The following is a 16,993-nucleotide window of genomic DNA, read 5'->3' as shown; positions in this document are numbered from 1 at the left end:
TGTGTACTTTCCCAAATGCTGCGGTTGTGCTCAGAGGACTGGTGGTCATCTCGACATATGCAACACATTAGGCCTCTGATCTTTGTTGGCACCATCCGCTCCAAACCCACAGCTGCAATGGCAAATTGAGGTCGTGATTCAATATCATAAAAACAGACAAACAAGGTCTCATTGTTCGTCTGGTACATTAGTCTGTGCAAACTGCTGTTGCATGCCAATTGGGAACAGAATCGGTGATAGGGCACCCTGCTGCCTTTTGAAAATGCACCCGCTTTACAAAGAGCATTTGTGTGTGGCGGTGAGAGATTGGCATCGGTAAACGTTTCCTTTCCCCTGCGCTCGCATGAGATGGTCACTGAGCACTGGAACACCTGTGGACCAGAATGGTATAATAACAACTTTGTTTCCCCAGGAAATGATGTGTTTCCTGACTCGGGCAACACTAGGCTAAGATTAGAGCAGGAACACAAGCAACATTTACTATTCCACTCGTGCTATGCACTTTTCAAACATCTTTTAAAAAGAAAATGCACCGAAGGGAAGAAAATATTCTAAAAATCAGACAAAACAATCCATGTCACCAAACTTTTATTTGGCATGAGACTGGGATTTAGCAGACCATAATTGTAAAAATACATTATTCATATACACCTCTAGTAAAAAACACTATTGAAAACATATCTAAAAATATACAGTGAAACATAACAGCAGAATAAAAACAATTTTGCGGGGTAGGAGGAGGGGTGTGGGGGGTATTTTACAAGGTAACTGAGGAATGCTAACACATAACAGTCATAGTTTCCTCCGCCCTCAGTCCTCTGGTTTGGCCCAGACATTCGGTACCAATGTGTGCCCGCACTTCAGAAGAGACAGTTCATGCACTTCACGGCCTTGCTGCCGTAGTCCACGCACTCGGGTCCGATGCACTGGCAGCAGGCGTTGTGAAACCAGCGGTACTTGGATCCTCCCATTGACTCACAGTATTGTTTACACTGACGGATAGACACGCAGTCGTCGAAGTAGACCACCGTGCACATGTTTTCTGGAATTAAACAGGACAGGCGAGGAGAAAGGCGTGAGTCACAGATCCAGTGTAAAAACAAGCACCATTTTAACGTAATTACCTTTAACCCTCAATGTTCCTACGTTTACTAGAGGGGTGAAATGAATTTGCTGCAACTAAGTGCGACCATGTGTTTTGGTGAGCTTAATGAGTTAAACTGCTCGGCTCTGTGGGAACAAACCTATTATGAGTGTGTCTTTATAGCAAATAGTATTGGCTCAGAGGTAGACAGCCAAAAACAACCACAAGTGAGAATTTTTTAAAAAATGGCAGCGGAGCAACACTTCTAGGTCCAATTCCCGAAACGAGAGGCTGTTTTGGCCTCTGAAACCTTACCAAGCCCGAGCTGGTCTTAGTTCAAGACTTTGTAGTCGCCTTCAGCTCTGGGTTGGGCCTGATTTTATTACCACGGCTCTTAGTGAGTGTGCAGAAATACAAATGAAAAATGTGACTGGACTGGACAGGGCCAGAAAACTATGAAATAACTTATTGAAACACTTTATTATGTGGCACAAGAACTCTACAGAAGCTTAAAACCAACAAGAGGCAACAAATTACTATTACCAAGGCTCGGTGATGAACCGCACTAACTTGATTCATGTCATGTCACAAACACAGAATGGTTTCTCTCCAATAGAGAGACTGTTCACTGTTTTATTGTGAATCTGTGTTAAAATGACATCACAATAGTCAGTGATGGAATGTAACTAAGTTAAGGTACTCAAGTACTGTGCTTCTGGATATTTTTTTCAGTACTTGTACTTTACTTTTTTCCCACTCCACTACTCTTTGGACGCAAATATTGTACTTTTCGCTCCACTACTTTCACGTCATACTACTTTAGCAGTAACAGCATAATATAATGTGTTATATACTCTTCCCTATCAAATAAACAAAAATTTTTAAATGATTACTTTGCTTTTTCTCAAGTAAGATTCCAGGGTCCTTTAACAACAATGCCAATAGTCTGAGCAATAGTCTAAATCTCAGAGATGCATTTCATTTGCAGTATTATAAAACTGATAAAAGCAGCAAATCCTCACCACTAAGAAGCCAAGACAAGCTAATGTTTGGAGTTTAATCTGATAAATTGTTTTAATCATAAACAGATTTTTTATTTCTAAAGTTGCCGTCAGCCCTTCGCCCTTTTCTCAGGAGTCGTTCGGCTTTTTACCTGTGCTTAGTTTTTTTCCCCCGACACATCCTTGTTCATGCAACATAGTAATGAGCAGTGAGGAAGACAGAAAAGCAAAAGTAGCTTAAGTACTATATCAGTATTTATTATATTATAGGATCATTGTCATGATGCTTAAACAAGCTTTTTAATGTTGCTGTAGCTCAAAGCTGGTCACAGCTGATTTAATTACTTTGTACACCATGCAGTAGTTCAATCCATAACAACTTTTCAGATTTCATATTATCTTTAATATCTAAAATGATAATCTGGATTGTTATCATTAATTAGCACTGTTAAATAAATGTAGTATAGTATAAAACTCATGCGTCTATTTTGGGGGAGACCCACAACTTATTTGTGAATCTCAAACTTCCACAGAAGAAGCGACTTTTACTTCGATTCATTTGGTTTTGAGGAGCTCGTGATGAAGACTCGATTGTCACCTTGAGTGTCGTAGCTGGCGTGGATGCTGTTGCCAGGCACGGAGACGTTCTGCTGCTGGCTGTCGAGCGACTCCAGGAAGGACACCAGGTTCTCGTGGTGGGAGAGCTCCTCGGCGACGGGGAAGGACACCACCATCATGTTGATAGGCGCGTCGCCTTCTGTGAGGGCGCGGAACAGCGAGGGGATCGGACGGTGCAGCTCCTCCACAGTGCTCTTCGACGTGGCCGGAGAGTCGCTGTAGTTTTTGGGGTTGCACATCCCTAATATTTAGGGGAAAAAAAAAGACATTAAAAGTTCAGTTCGCAAAAAATTAAGAAAAATCACATATCTCTGTTCTGGGTAAATATCCCAAACTACATGCATGTCTAGATACCACTTCAGGTTGACTTGAAGCATATTGGCATGACAGGGGGTTAATATGCGTATCAAACTTTGACTCAGAATAGACACACTTAACCATTAAATAGTTTCACACATGATTTCAACTCACAGGGGCAGCTTTGTATAACCGCACGGCTGTCAGGAGTATCTCGTCTCAATTAAGGTCCTTTTAACACTTCATTTAATTTCCAAATACAGTAGTAATCGCTTGACAAAGTCCCCACATCCTCAGATATGATCTTCCTAACCCTTTAAATGAGTCAAAGTGAATTATAGCTAATGGGTAAATCATTTAATGGGGAATGGAGTTTGACAGAGGAATTGGATTACAAACCAATGCTGAAGGCTGAGCCAGAGCAGCTGTTTTAGATAAAGCTTACACTCGGGTCCTCCCTCCCTCCTCCTCCCTTCTTTTAAAATACAAACTGTCCTCTCCCCGCCGCTCCTCCACTGGGCTGCACTAACCATTCGCAGACGCACACTTCAAAGTAGCGAGCATTTGGCACAGATAACATGTTTAGAGTGGAAACTTACTAAAACTGGTCATAAGGGCTAGCGCTGTAAGAAAAAATAAAAACAGATAAATGAGAAATTCTTGCTTAAAGCTACAGGCGATCCTCAGAGTATTGTAAAAAGGCTCGTCTGAGAGGAAAAACTCCACCACAACATCTGCGCTGCAGAAGCAGCGGCAACACCAGCAGCAGCAGCAAGTTCAGCACTCTGTGTCACATATTTGTATTTGGGTTCCACATGAAAGAGCTTTAATAAAGCCTCCTTGTCAGCACGTACAGCAACAGCGGTCTGTCGAAGCTGCTCTGAAAGAATACCGCTTTGCAAGGGTGGGGCCAGAACGGTAGCCAAGGTTTCAAAACCGGTGTCTCCCCTGTACCTGAGTCAGATACAGGACCAAGGGCCCCTGGATCAGAGACTCTGTTTGAAGTGACGATTAACATGTCTTGCAGGAGAGTTAATAAAATGATTACCAAGAGACTAAAAACAAGCACAAGAGAAGCAAAATAAAAATGTATAAAAATAGATTCAAAGACCCTATGAATGAAAAGAATAGCAAAATAACCAGAAAGAGACAAAACACTAAAAAAATTACCAAAAAAAAAGGGAAGAACAGGAAATGAAACAAAAGACAACAGAAAGATGCAGAATGATGGTGCAGAGATGAAGAGGTGCAGAAACAGCTAATAGCAACAGCTGTCCACGGCTCATTGTGTCCATGTTAAACACACGTTTTACTCACTTTACAAATGAGCCCTCAAATAATTGTCCCTGCCCTGGTGTCTGACTCTGCCCCTGCAGGTCTGAAGCAGTTAACCAGCCAGAAGTTTCCTTGTTGCACAAATCCGGTTGTTTTGGATCTTGCTGGGGGTTACACCCCCACCGCACCTCGGTAGGAGGCTGAAAGTCAAAGTTCATCCGAGCCGCTCGACCTCCTCGTCCCCTCTCTCTTCCGGCTCCTTCATCCTTTGATCTTCAGGAAAACCTTGAGACTTCCTGTCCACATGTGCAACAGCTCCTCGGCGGTGACAATATTACTTTAATTTCCTCCGCTCTGATAAACAGTGCTCCTCTTGGCTCTGCAGTGCATTAACCTCCACCAGGTCCCCTTCTCAGAGGCACCTCCAGTATCTGGCTTAGCTCACCTCACACTCATCTCATATCAGAGCAGAAACACTCGGAACAAACTGGCACTCCTTTTTAAAAGCGGCGAGCTTCTCAGCTGTCAAGTGCGTTACAGCCGTGTTCTCATTTTTCACAGGGGAGAAAGTGCTCGGCGGCGGGGCGACGGAGAGATTAACAAGACTGAGATATATCTCAAGTGTCACATGTATGGAGTGTGATTAGTGCCAGAATCGGTTAATGTTAGATTCACAGTATGATCCATTAGAGGGCTCATTCTCTGCTGTAATACTTCACTGTTCTTATCTGTATAAACACGTACAAATCATAGTTATATTACTGATACAGCACAGCTGCATTCACTTATACTGAACAAATCATACATTAGTTTTCCATCTGTTTTCTTTAATGTGGTAACACTTCACTGTTAATGCCACATTAAGTGTATTTTTGTATACACCACATCTATATAACATTTGATTGAACTGACTATAATGTAGGTGTAAACAGATGTATACATGTAACAGATGTATACATGTAACAAGCTACATTTACATGTACACAAGTAAATGTAGCTAATGAATGACAACATAGTAAAACAAAAGTGTAATAATGAAAAATAAATGCATCGTTAAAGGAGTTAAAATGCTTTACAGTGATTAATATGGAGGACTGAATCTGCCAAAATCATACATAAATAAATAAATAGGCCATTTAATGCCCCAAAAATAGTCTTACAAATAAATGTAGTCATTAATTATTTTTAAAATCTGCCATGAAGTGATATATCTAAACATTTATTGTATGTATTATTATTGAATATCTATTTGCTATTTTTACATGATGAATGGGTCAGGGTTAATATTTGTATTTGAACATAAATCTAAATGTGTAACTCAATTAAATACAACTGGATCTATTTCAAGATGATGAGACCCTGATGTGACGCATGCAATATGTAGCAAACTGATGAGAGTTCAAAATATCAAAGAGGAACTTGTAAATCACATGGTAGCCACACCCTGAAGCAAAGCCTGCTTTATCATCTACTTTAACTGCTAATTTATTAAATTAACATCATGCTTTATTGAATAAGACTTAAGAAAGTGGAGATTGAGATCATAACCTCTTGAGGAAATTGTTGACTGGGGTAATAAATCAAGTTAGAAAAAGGGTCATTTTCTCATAAGCTTCTTTTTGAAACCAGTGGAGTTGCCCCCTGCTGGTCATTAGAAAGAACGCAGGTTTTAATGCACTTTCAATCTGTCCAATACAAACCCGACAAATTCAGATACAAACAACTGAAAGGTAATCTCTACTGGCACTGATTCTTTTCACAGATGTCCATCTCCAGTCGTGTTTCTTGCTGAATTGCCCTTTTCAGCCTGCTCAGTCACTGTGAGTCTGCTTAAACGAGGAGCGTGGGCTCAGCCGTAGAGTTTTTCCAAACCCCAAATAATATGCTGACTAACCTGCGGTCGGCTGCAAAATGCGGCGCTAATACATGAGACGCTGCACTCACCCACGCAGTCGCAGCACTCTTCCCAAAGGTTCCCGAGACACAGCATGCACTCTTTACAGCACGAGCAGTTCCCGTCAGACGGACGACACTGGCACAGCTCCTGCAGGACACAAAACACACACGGATCAGCAAAACATTCAAGTGTCAGACTCAACCAGAGATCGCCATCGGTTATCTTAAACACTTCTGTAAGCAGAGTACTGTGGATAATAATACTGCATAAGACTGAATAACCCCTTTTGTTTCCCTTCATTGTTTGATTTGCTTGATGAAAACAAACATGAGAAGCAATACAGAAGTCGCCTCGACGTTTGGTCAAAAGTGGTAAAAACTGGCGAAAGTCTGTGTTTTCCAAACTCCAAGATGACGTCTGCCCAGAGATATTCAGTTTGATTACACAATGAATGAATCAGAGAACTTTCACTCTTTACTTAATAATGACTCCAACCGATCAATAATTCAACATAGTTGGAATTTAGAAGTTGACAACAAAACAATGAATCGCTCCAACTCTATTTGACTTAACTATGTGGAACAAGTTTTTCTTCTTATTTAAATTACGGCCCACAACAAATAGCATAATTCTTCCAAATTACAGTCCTGTTTTTATCACGAGTACAAGCTTTTGGTGTTATTCATAATTTTTCTCACTCAATACCAGAACAGGTACCTGTTAGTTAACATGTTTGAAGAAAATGGTACAGCATAAATTATTTTTGAGTTCCAACAGGTTCACAAGATGCATCAGTAACATTTTGTTAAAGTTAAAAACTGGATTTCTATTTTGTATTATTGACAAAGTTGTCGTCATCATCCCAAGAGCTCAAAGATTAAATAAAAATAATGTAAGAAATCCAACTGTTCATCAGACATTAAGAGTTCATTCTGAATATAAAGCTCCAGGTCTGATGGGCGCAGCTGCAGCATCTGAGTTCAAAATCACCCGGCAGACAGAACACGACACGTAGACACGCTGTACAAACAGGAGACGTACCATTAAAACATCAGCAGGAGGAGCAACAGCAGATCCGCGTCACGTCCGTTAACTATTACCAGACACAAGCCAATACAAGACAGCAAGACTGATTTTTCATTGTGAACGGAGCAGGCTCTGACACGTCAAGGTCGCAGCATTCAAATCATTTAACACCGAGGCCGCAAAACTGAGAGGACGTAACTAGGTGTTGTTGATAGAGTATAAATTATTACGTTTTCCATTGTCTACTGCATCACATTTTAGAGCCAAATACAGTAGTTCCTACTCTATTACTTTCATTTTTGCAGCAATGAATAAGTTGCTTTACAGATCAAGATTTTAGACTTGAAACACATAAGTGATCATTTTATTAAATGTGTATTATTTGAGATTAAACTACCCAATAATTCTACAGTAATACAATTCTGATGTTGTAATAAATTTGGCATAAATATTCCAACAATAAATAGAAAACTTTGCCCTAAATCGAAGTATCGAGACATTTCAGATGAGTATGGCCTCAACTGGCCATTGCGTTCATAGTCAATTAATCCATCCATTATTTTCTGGATCAATCAATTAGTTGTTTGGTCTATAAAAATAAAGTAAACATTCTTAAAATGTGCTACCTTGGCTCTGATGCAGCATCCTCTCACACACTGTTCTGGCCACAACAATATCTGATTGCGAACGCCTCACAATCAACATCTTAAAAACACTGAATAATCTGAAACCTGCTTAAAATTTAGACACCAAGATAATAAGTGAATGAATATCGGCCCCAAGGATCAGTTTTCAGTCTTCTTTATTTCTAATAATCGGTATTGGCACTGAAAGAAACATATCGGTCGACACATTGATACCAGTGGTGGAGAGAGTACTGAAAATCAGTACTCAATCAACAGTAGATACATTACTCAAGTATACTCAATTACAACTAAAACCACTTAAATTGAAATAATATTTAAGTACAGTTAAGTTAAGCTAATTTAAGTATTAGTCACTTTCACTTACAATTTACAAATTGTACACAGTACTCAATTATGATTTTCAAACTAACCAGGCAGATTACATGGTGTAATGCCCATTAAAAATAAGTAAAACTGCAGACTTCAAAGAAATTCTCATAAAAAGAACAAGTACCCAAAAAGAGGACTTAATTACAGTAATTTGATCGGAAGTAATTAGTTACTTCCACCCCAGTTTAGTTCAGTTTACAACCTTTGAGCAACAGAACACATTAGAACTGCAGGTTTGCAGCATTACTACAAGTTTAAACTATAAATAGTCAAGAATTGAAACTACAGTAGTCTTTTATATCCAAATCATTTCAGCCAGTGAAAGTGATTTCCTACAGTGTTTCCAATTCAGGTCTGGTTCGCCGGGTTCAACTTTGTAACATGCTTCACACGCAGACTTGTCGACGCAGAAAACAATATTTCTCCTGTCGCTTTTTATAGAGGGAGAGTAATAATATTACAAGGGAGCTTCTGCAAACATCCCCAAAACATGACACCTCTGCTGATCCTCATAACTCTCCTGCAAACGCTTAAAAACCCTCCATTCCTCAACTCCAGTCTGTCTCCGGGGACGGACGCACAGACAGTGAGGGGGGAAACTAAAACGTGTAGGTGGGATTGAAAAGTGGGTGAGACTGCCAGAGGAGTTCCTCTTCCTCCCCCCCTCTGCTCTCTCCTGACACAGAACAGGGAGCACATTCCTCTCAGTCAAGGTCACCACGATGAGGGAGGCAGGAGGGGGGGAGAAACGGAGGGAGGGAGAAGAAAACACCTGGAGAACAGAACATGGCTGCTGCTGCTCCCCCAACAACACTTTCCTCCCCTCCTCCTCCCTTTTTCCTCCGTCAGTCTCCCCTCCCTTCTCCCTTATTATGCTCTTCGTCATGCTGCCTTTCTCTTTTCCATTTTTCTTCCTTTTTTCCCCCCCCCCTTCTCCCTCAGCTCCTCCTTTATATCTTCTCAGCGGCCATCTCCTGCACGTAAACAGCCTCGGCGATGATAAAAGACTCTCCGATGACTCACCGGTGAGGGATTGCAAAAAAAAAAACAAAAAAAAAAGAAGAAGAAAAAAAAAGAACCACACACAGTTCACTTAATCACCAGCCTCTCAGTCCCCAAGCCTCTGACAGGATCTGATGCCGTGAGTAATTATGACTCTCAAAAGGTAGAATTATAAAAACTAAAACAGCTGCCCCGCGGGAATAACACGCCGCTCTTATTTCACAAATGAGAAATAAATCCATTTTTAAAACATTTTGATAAAAACCAAAGTGGCTGTCATGGACACGGGCCTGGACCCAGAGAGTCGTTTGCTTAGCTTAGCACGACGACTGGCACCAGGGTGAACAGCTGACATAGCTCCGTCCAAACCAGCATCGAGTCAAGTCGAGCAAAAATGAAAAAAAAAATAACAATTATCTGAGAGCTAGAAGATCAAACAATTTAACCTTTCTCTTCTAGACTCTGAAAGACTCAAATTCTCATGGTGAAATTAGTCGTTCTGCAGAGGTTGTAGCTCAAAGTCTTTTTTGGGTCTCAATGTATTGCATGACGTAATTACACGGTTTGGCCACTTCGAGCCTCAAACTCCGGCGCTCTTGCTGGTGGTCTTGGCTTAGTTCAGTTGAGTAGGACGCAGGAGGAAAACCGTCCAAAGGGTGGAAATAATTTGTGTCTGACCTGACAACACCTCTAAAGATCAGGAAACAAACACAAACACTAGTTCAGCGATTCCTAAACTGTGCCCCTCAACACATTTCCACAGGAGGGCTGCCAGCAGTCATCAACAATAAATAAAGCATTTTTGATTTTCTCATGAGGTTCGTAATTTCTGTAAAATATTTTGCGTGTAAAAAAGTAAACCCACGCTTAAAATATGATGCAAAAACATACATTTGTGGTTCTTCCGAGGAGTGCAATTTAAGCTGTTTCTTAAACAGACAACAGCGCTGCGACTTCCTGTCGTCTTAATGGACAGACATACTCTTGTACGTCAAGAAATGATACCCAATAAACTACAAACTGGCATTTTTACAATGACAAACAAGCTCTAGTGAGTTAATAAATTAGCTTTAGAGTTGCCAGGACTGTAGGTACAGTCTGGACACATCCAGGCTAGTTGGTTTTCCTTGCTGCCTTGTTTACTGTTCAGTTTAGTTTACTGGCTCCCGGATCCAGCCTAACATTTGAGTGGTACTGATCTCATCTGACTTTGTCAAGAAAGCAAAATTTGCACAGTTTCCAAATCCTATCCTTAAAAAAGAAAAATTGGTGTTCGCCGTCCTTTGGTGAGTTTGTGATATGGACATTTGTTTCCGGCTGGTAGCACCCAGAAGAAGATTTCAATGATTTTGACTGAAGTGGAGGCACAAACACAGCAATTTCTTGTCCCAGCTTCTCAAATGTGAGACTTTTGTTGCCTCCCTTTGTCTTCCATGACATGGTCGGACAAAGAGGCAATTAGAGGACGTCACCTTTCTGACATTTTGCAGGAGAGACGATCGTAACAGTCAGCAGTTGCAACCCCTACGAACAACAATGGCCTCACTGAAACGAGCGAGGTTATCTCGGCGACTTCAAGGTCCCTCATTAGGCTCCCCTCGCCTCTCGGGACGGGGGGGCTGCTGCAATCAGTCAAAACCTCGGCAGCAGCGAGACAAAAGGACTCTGGAGGGAGAAAGTGAACATGTGCTGCCTCGTCCTCCCGAGCGACCGCTGCTGTGTGTTAACTTTGAAATCTGCAGCCACACCCTGCTAAACAGCCCGGTCTGGACAGAGCTGTGGCTTGTGAATCTTTCCCCAACTGTATATTTGCCTCAACCAACCTCCCCCCACAGACACACACACCTCCTCCTGACCTTAGCCTCCCCCCTCTCTCCCGCCCTCCCTCCTCCTCCTCTCATGTTCTCCCACCCTCGGAGGTTTTGAAGAATTCAGACAAATGACTTGAGATGGCAGCAGAGCGTAAAAGCGGAGCGTCGGACAGCAGATCCCACTAATCACCGGAGCTTCTACAGAAAGGGCTCGAGGCAGGGGAGAAAAAAAAAAAAAAGTTTCTCCTTCACAGCACACGCACCAGCGCCCTCCTCGCCTCTGACAGCTAGCGAGTCGGTGTCGGCGGGGTCGCGGAAGCTACAGAGCTCTGTGTTGTCCCGAGCAGTGAGACATCAGGCAAAAAAATAAGCCACCTGGAAGTAAAAGGGGGGAGAACAGGCGAGAGCTGCGAAGCGCTGCAGCTCGCAGGAGGGTCGAGTTTTTACAGAAACTGAACTGAACCCAGGAGGAACAGAAGTTGGTGGTTTGGTAGCAACAAGTCTGTGCCAAAAAGAGCTGGAAAAAGCAGCCTGTAGTCTATAAAAGAAAGAGGGAAAAAAAGGCCTCAGGAGAATTTATTTCCCGTTACGACTGAGATAAAGCACTTTGCAGCATTTTTCTTACATTTTTAGGTTTTTGCGTGGGGTTTAGACTGACGGTTGGACTTATCAGGCAACTTGAGGACGACCAACTCTGGCTCTGGGAATTCTGATCCATGATTAATTGTGGACTAAATGAGTCGCAGCTTTGCTCTTTTGCAGGAAGAGTTTTAAGGCAAGGTGCAGAAAGTTTCCCCTGCAGCTCACGTCACTGAGTTTGTAAAGGCGCAGATTAAATGCATCCGTCGTTTGGTCTCTGGTTTGATGTTTTTTTGTTGGCTGTTGCTCTCAGTGCTGTGTTTACGCCTTAACGTGTCGTTATTAGTCAGTGTGGATTCCATAATGTGATGGTTACAGTGGGGATGACACCAGCAGCAGTTAGACTGGTTACCTGTAAGCCTGTAAAAGTCTCACCGTGCGATCGGAGAGGATGGCAGCCTCGCACCGTCTGCTCCAACGCCTCCACTGTCGACTCAACCATTGAATAAACTTGTGTTTTGTCCTGCGTTGCTCCTCTGACGAAAAACGGAAACAATCCTGTTGTTTTGTGCGACGGCGGCGCCAACAATAACACGACTTGGAAACTGGAGAGGTCGATGTGGTTTGTTTATGCTTTAAGTGCTCGTGTACTGGATGTGCCTTGTCGGGCTGCTCACGGCTGCTGCGAGGCGAGTTACCCCCTGACGTTTTCTTTGTCTGGTTACGAACAGGAACAAGGCTGGATCACCCACTGGGTGAAGTGGGAAACTGCTCCGGGGGCCTAGACTCACTGCCTTGTTTCATATGCAGCTCTGCAACCAGCAGTTATAATTATTACTGATCAAATCCTCACATTTGGATCAAGCAAAAGCTGCAATGACCACAACTGTTGAATGTTCGGTCTGATGGCGCCCTGTTGGTGTTGTTCCCGGGCCGTCACAGCAGCAGCTAAAAATGCGCACACATCAAAAGTTAACCTGTGTTTACCATTATGAAGCGGTTTCAGTTACCCAAACCATCTTTTCCTGAACCTGACCGAGAACTTTTGTTGCCTAAACCTTAAAAACTAAACAGTGGCAGAAAACTAAAAAAAAAACAAAAAGGAAAAAAATAGTCCAGAACTCGACTCACTCTGATCCAGATGTTCCTGCTTGATTACGACGTTCCAGGAGCAGCTAAAACGCGAGTCGCTAAGTTATGATGTCACAACAGCGTGATTGGTCGGCTTTAGTGACAGTCCAGGAACACCACCAACATGGAGAAATCAGGTCAGTTACTGTTGAATGTGCACCTTCTGTTGGATTGGGTGTCTTGGTGGCCTCGAGGTAACAACACATCCTGTATAATAAGAAACATATCCATTTCTGTTCTCAGCTGGGACCTCAATGAAGGCCAAAAAAAAAAAAATCCTAAAAAAAGTCTTTATTACTCTGTCAGATGATGGAATTAATCGACCTACAGTTTCAGCTCTTGTTGAGATTTTTCCACATCTCCTTTCCAATTTAAAAACATGTTTATTTGCATAAAAAGCTCAACTGTCTGCGACAAGAACACAACGCAGCCCAACTACCTGCAGAAAATACCTGCAGCTCGCTCATGCAGACACCGAGGTCACGCAGGTGAAATGGCCACGGAGGTTAAATACAGTGTTTTAACGATGTTAATGGGAGAGGCAGGGCCGCTAAACACACCGCAGGTCACACACACACACACACACACACACACACACACACACACACACGACGAGCAGCAGCTCAAATTCGACCCGACAGGTGTTGGAACGTCAGGCAGACACTTCATGTTTTCCTTCATAATAACAAGAGCGTATGACAGAATATGTGTAAACGTTGGGCCCCTCACCCACCGGGAGTCAGACGTGATGGAAAAAATGACACAAATGAAGTGACGGCAGACAGTCAACAGGAGTCAAACGTCAGAGCGCTCGATGTGGAATTAAAAAAAAGAGGGTAGAGCCGAAAAAAATTAATAAATAAAAGGGAAAGCTCACGTAAATCAAAGTCCTGAGGAGCGATTCTGGCCTGAAACTGAGCTGCAGGAGTCGGACAGGTAGAGAGCAGGTGTGCATGACGACGGACAGATTCACATCTCCGCCGCTCGCTTTCACTCCAGACTTCACCTGGCTTATCGGAAGGAATGCATCAGCATTCTTCACCACAGATTCCATCTTTGTTCTCGGGTCCAGATCTCCATGAGGACACAGGCCGATGCTAACTTGAATTTGGCTCCTGCAAGATATTTGTTCTGATGTGAAGTATTTGCACGGAAAGCGGCCGTCGCATATTTTCTTTATCCGCCGGTCGAAGGAATGTCTGTCCTGCCAGTTTAAGTCCAATTCAGACGTTATTAAAACAAGTTAGGGTTTGACTTCTTCGACTCGAACGCGACTGCCGCCTCAGACGACGTCTGATTTATGTTCTTGTCGGGAGAAACAACAGTGTTCGTTTACACAAAACAGCTGTAACACTGTAGGATGAAAAGCTTGAACTTGGCTGCGCTCGCACAGACATTTCCCACAGAAAAGCTCGGTAAAGTGCGGCACGCAGACGAAAACAGTACCTGTCTGCCATCAGAGGGTAGCGTCGCCGAGGTGACGCTTGTTTGTGGGCAGTGAGCGCAAGTTTGTGTGCATCTTTACAGCAGCTTTGTGGGATTCTCTGAAGATCGAAGCCACATTTCTGTGTGGTCGGATAGTCGTCTGACACCAACAAACAGAACTCCATAGAGAATATCCCAACTTTAAAGTTTGAAAGGGCATTTTCTGCCACAGATCAGACAAGCGTGGCTCGGTTTCTTCGACAGCGGGTGAGACTCGTGCAAATCCAACATTCAGCACCCAAGGCTCCCAGAGAGAGAGTGCGTTCAGAGCGTGGAAACCTCTGATGTGCCTTACCTGGATGAGACACTTGCTGACGTCGCTGGCGCAGAGGGCTTTGTTGCAGCCGGAGGTCAGAGACAGGCCTGATAGGAGGAAGAGGAGAGTGGCGGCGGTGGGGAGGATCAGCTCACCAGGCCTCATCCTGACGGCTCACCAGCACGGCACTGGAAACACCTACATCAACACGAGACACGGGGACATGGACCTCAAAGACAAATAAACGGGGAAGGTCATCCCTGACATTCCAGGAGGGCCAGAGAGAAGATAACCGGAGGCAAATAAAACTGAGCTGGAGCCAAATTCAGCTGTCTCTCTTTAAATCCTGATGAATTTGAGAGCATTTTAGTCTCAAGATCAAACCTGACAGATGTGTTGTTTTGGAAAACAGGATCTGAAATCGGAATCTAGGTGCCAAAACTAAGAAAGTGAAGAAATGACTTTAAAACGCTGTCAAACTGACATGTAAGCACCACCTTTCTAAAATAAAATAATAAACACATTTCTAAAAACGCCTGCGTCACACATTTCATTCAAAGCCAGCTCTTGCTCACGTTACTGTGGAATAACAACACACACACACACACACACACACACACACACACATCTGGCAACATCAGCTCCCTTCACCTAGTTTTCTTCCAAGTGTGGCGCCTTCACACGCCGTCTAACCCCGTCCCTCGGCTCCTACACTTCACCACCCCTGCTGCACATTGTTCCACTTCACATGACGGGGGGAGAGAAAACATGTGAGGGACGTTAGCTCCCTCACTCACTCGCGAACGCGTTTCTTCGCCTCTTTTCTGCTCATCGCTCCCAAACTTTGTCTCTCTCGCACGCAGCCACGAGCGGATCGAGACACGGCGAGAGAAAACGGCGAAACAAATCATAAAGGCAGGAGGGGTGGAGGGGGGGTTCGGACTCACCACAACGCTGTTAACGAGCTCCTAACTTTTTCTTTTCCAGAGGGAGTGTGGCTGTTTTCTCTTTGAACTCCTCCAGGATGGTGTTCTCTCTGCCGCCGCTCAAGTGTCCACTGTGTCCAGAGGGCGTCAGTCTCTCCGCAGCACAGAGCGACAGGCAGTCGGGCGCCTTAAAGGCACACGCTCCATTTTTCTACCCAGCGTCTGAGGAGGCGAGCACCGGGCCTCGGGTCACACACGAGCACACACACACACACACACACACACACACACACACACTCTGAGTGTCTTCAGGGCAACGGGGGCACGAACCATCCGCCTCACAGCGCCAGATACACGGCCACACACCGGGCGTTCACGGCTGCGCTCCGTGTGTGTAAAATGTTTTGTGCGTAAAGTCCCTTTATCAGCCCAAACTGCGACCGTCGGCTGCCCGTCCAGATGAGCTCTGTCTGGCTTCAGACCTTTTCTCCCAGGCCACCCCCTCTCCATTGAACAAGCCTTTGTCTCCAGTCTTATCAGCGGCCCTGTGAGTGTCCTCATTAGGTGAGAAAAGGGCGATTCGGAAGCTGTGAAGTCGAGCGGACCCCCGCTGAGAAGCGTCCCCGCAGAGAGGCTGGGCTCTGCTGGGCCCCGCAGCTCCTCAGGTGTTCACACGTGTTTTCACCAGAACCACAACAGGCCTCACTTCCAGCCTGCAGGGCCGGAAGGTCACGGAGGGACGGACGGACCTTCAGTCAGGGCGGAACCAGTTATCACTTCAGCCAGCTTCAAGAACAGTGGCACAAAGTGAGGAACAACAGGACGAATGGTTAAAAAAATAAATAAAATTAAATTTAAAAAAAAATCAAATTATTAATTTAAAAACGTGACAAAACGTCATTCCTATTGATGCCTAGTTCTGCCCATCAAAGAAAAACTAATAATAAGCTGAAAACTAAGTTTGATGGAAAATATATTTCCATTGGATAAAATGGCAAGATCACGGGAGAGAAAATCATAAATAAGAGAGAGAATAAGAAATTATCACATGACAAGTCATCAATATGACATAAAATGTACAATTATGCGGTTAAAATTCAATAAAATGAAATGCAAATGAGATAGTCAAAATTATTATTGCATAATAATGAAACGTCATCTTATCTAGGGACATTTTTCCTCAGTTCATTTTCTTTAACTGGCAGAAATGAATCTGTTGAGGAAAAACAAAGATGAAAACTGAGTCTGATTAAAAAATATTTCCAAAGTAAGAGAGAAAAAATAAGAAATTATTAGATAAAACTAAGAAATTATGAGACAGTCAGACTTTAACATTTGATATGGGAAATGTTTTCTCATCAAGGGAAAAATAATCTTCAGTATCTCGTCACTAACTGGTCGAAGTGATCTCCCGTATGTTCTTCTATCAGGGGAAGAAAATGAAGTTGAGTGTTGAGGAAGTCTGCGTCATGTGTTCTAATTGATGGTTGTGGGTTAAAAGGAGCTGATCCCAAGGAAAGTTTAGACAGTGACTCACTTTAACTCAGTCTAATAACACTGACATGCTCCATAACAAGTGCCGATATGAT

At 43.3% G+C, this 16,993-nt stretch overlaps 1 protein-coding gene across 1 annotated transcript; it reads right to left on the bottom strand.

Annotated features, from left to right (window-relative positions):
• Positions 1-571: 571 nt before the first annotated feature.
• On the bottom strand, positions 572-16,195 carry twsg1a (twisted gastrulation BMP signaling modulator 1a). The gene is made up of 5 exons (XM_037085279.1): positions 15,426-16,195; positions 14,518-14,676; positions 6,220-6,319; positions 2,684-2,944; positions 572-1,042 (listed from the first exon to the last, which is right to left on the bottom strand). The coding sequence occupies exons 2-5, from the start codon at positions 14,641-14,643 to the stop codon at positions 861-863; spliced, it is 669 nt and encodes a 222-aa protein (XP_036941174.1). The 5' UTR covers positions 14,644-14,676; positions 15,426-16,195; the 3' UTR covers positions 572-860.
• Positions 16,196-16,993: the final 798 nt, after the last annotated feature.

Source organism: Acanthopagrus latus, chromosome 21 (assembly GCF_904848185.1).
Source record: "Acanthopagrus latus isolate v.2019 chromosome 21, fAcaLat1.1, whole genome shotgun sequence".
Taxonomy (NCBI): Eukaryota; Metazoa; Chordata; class Actinopteri; order Spariformes; family Sparidae; genus Acanthopagrus; species Acanthopagrus latus.
This window is presented reverse-complemented; position numbering and strand designations above follow the sequence as displayed.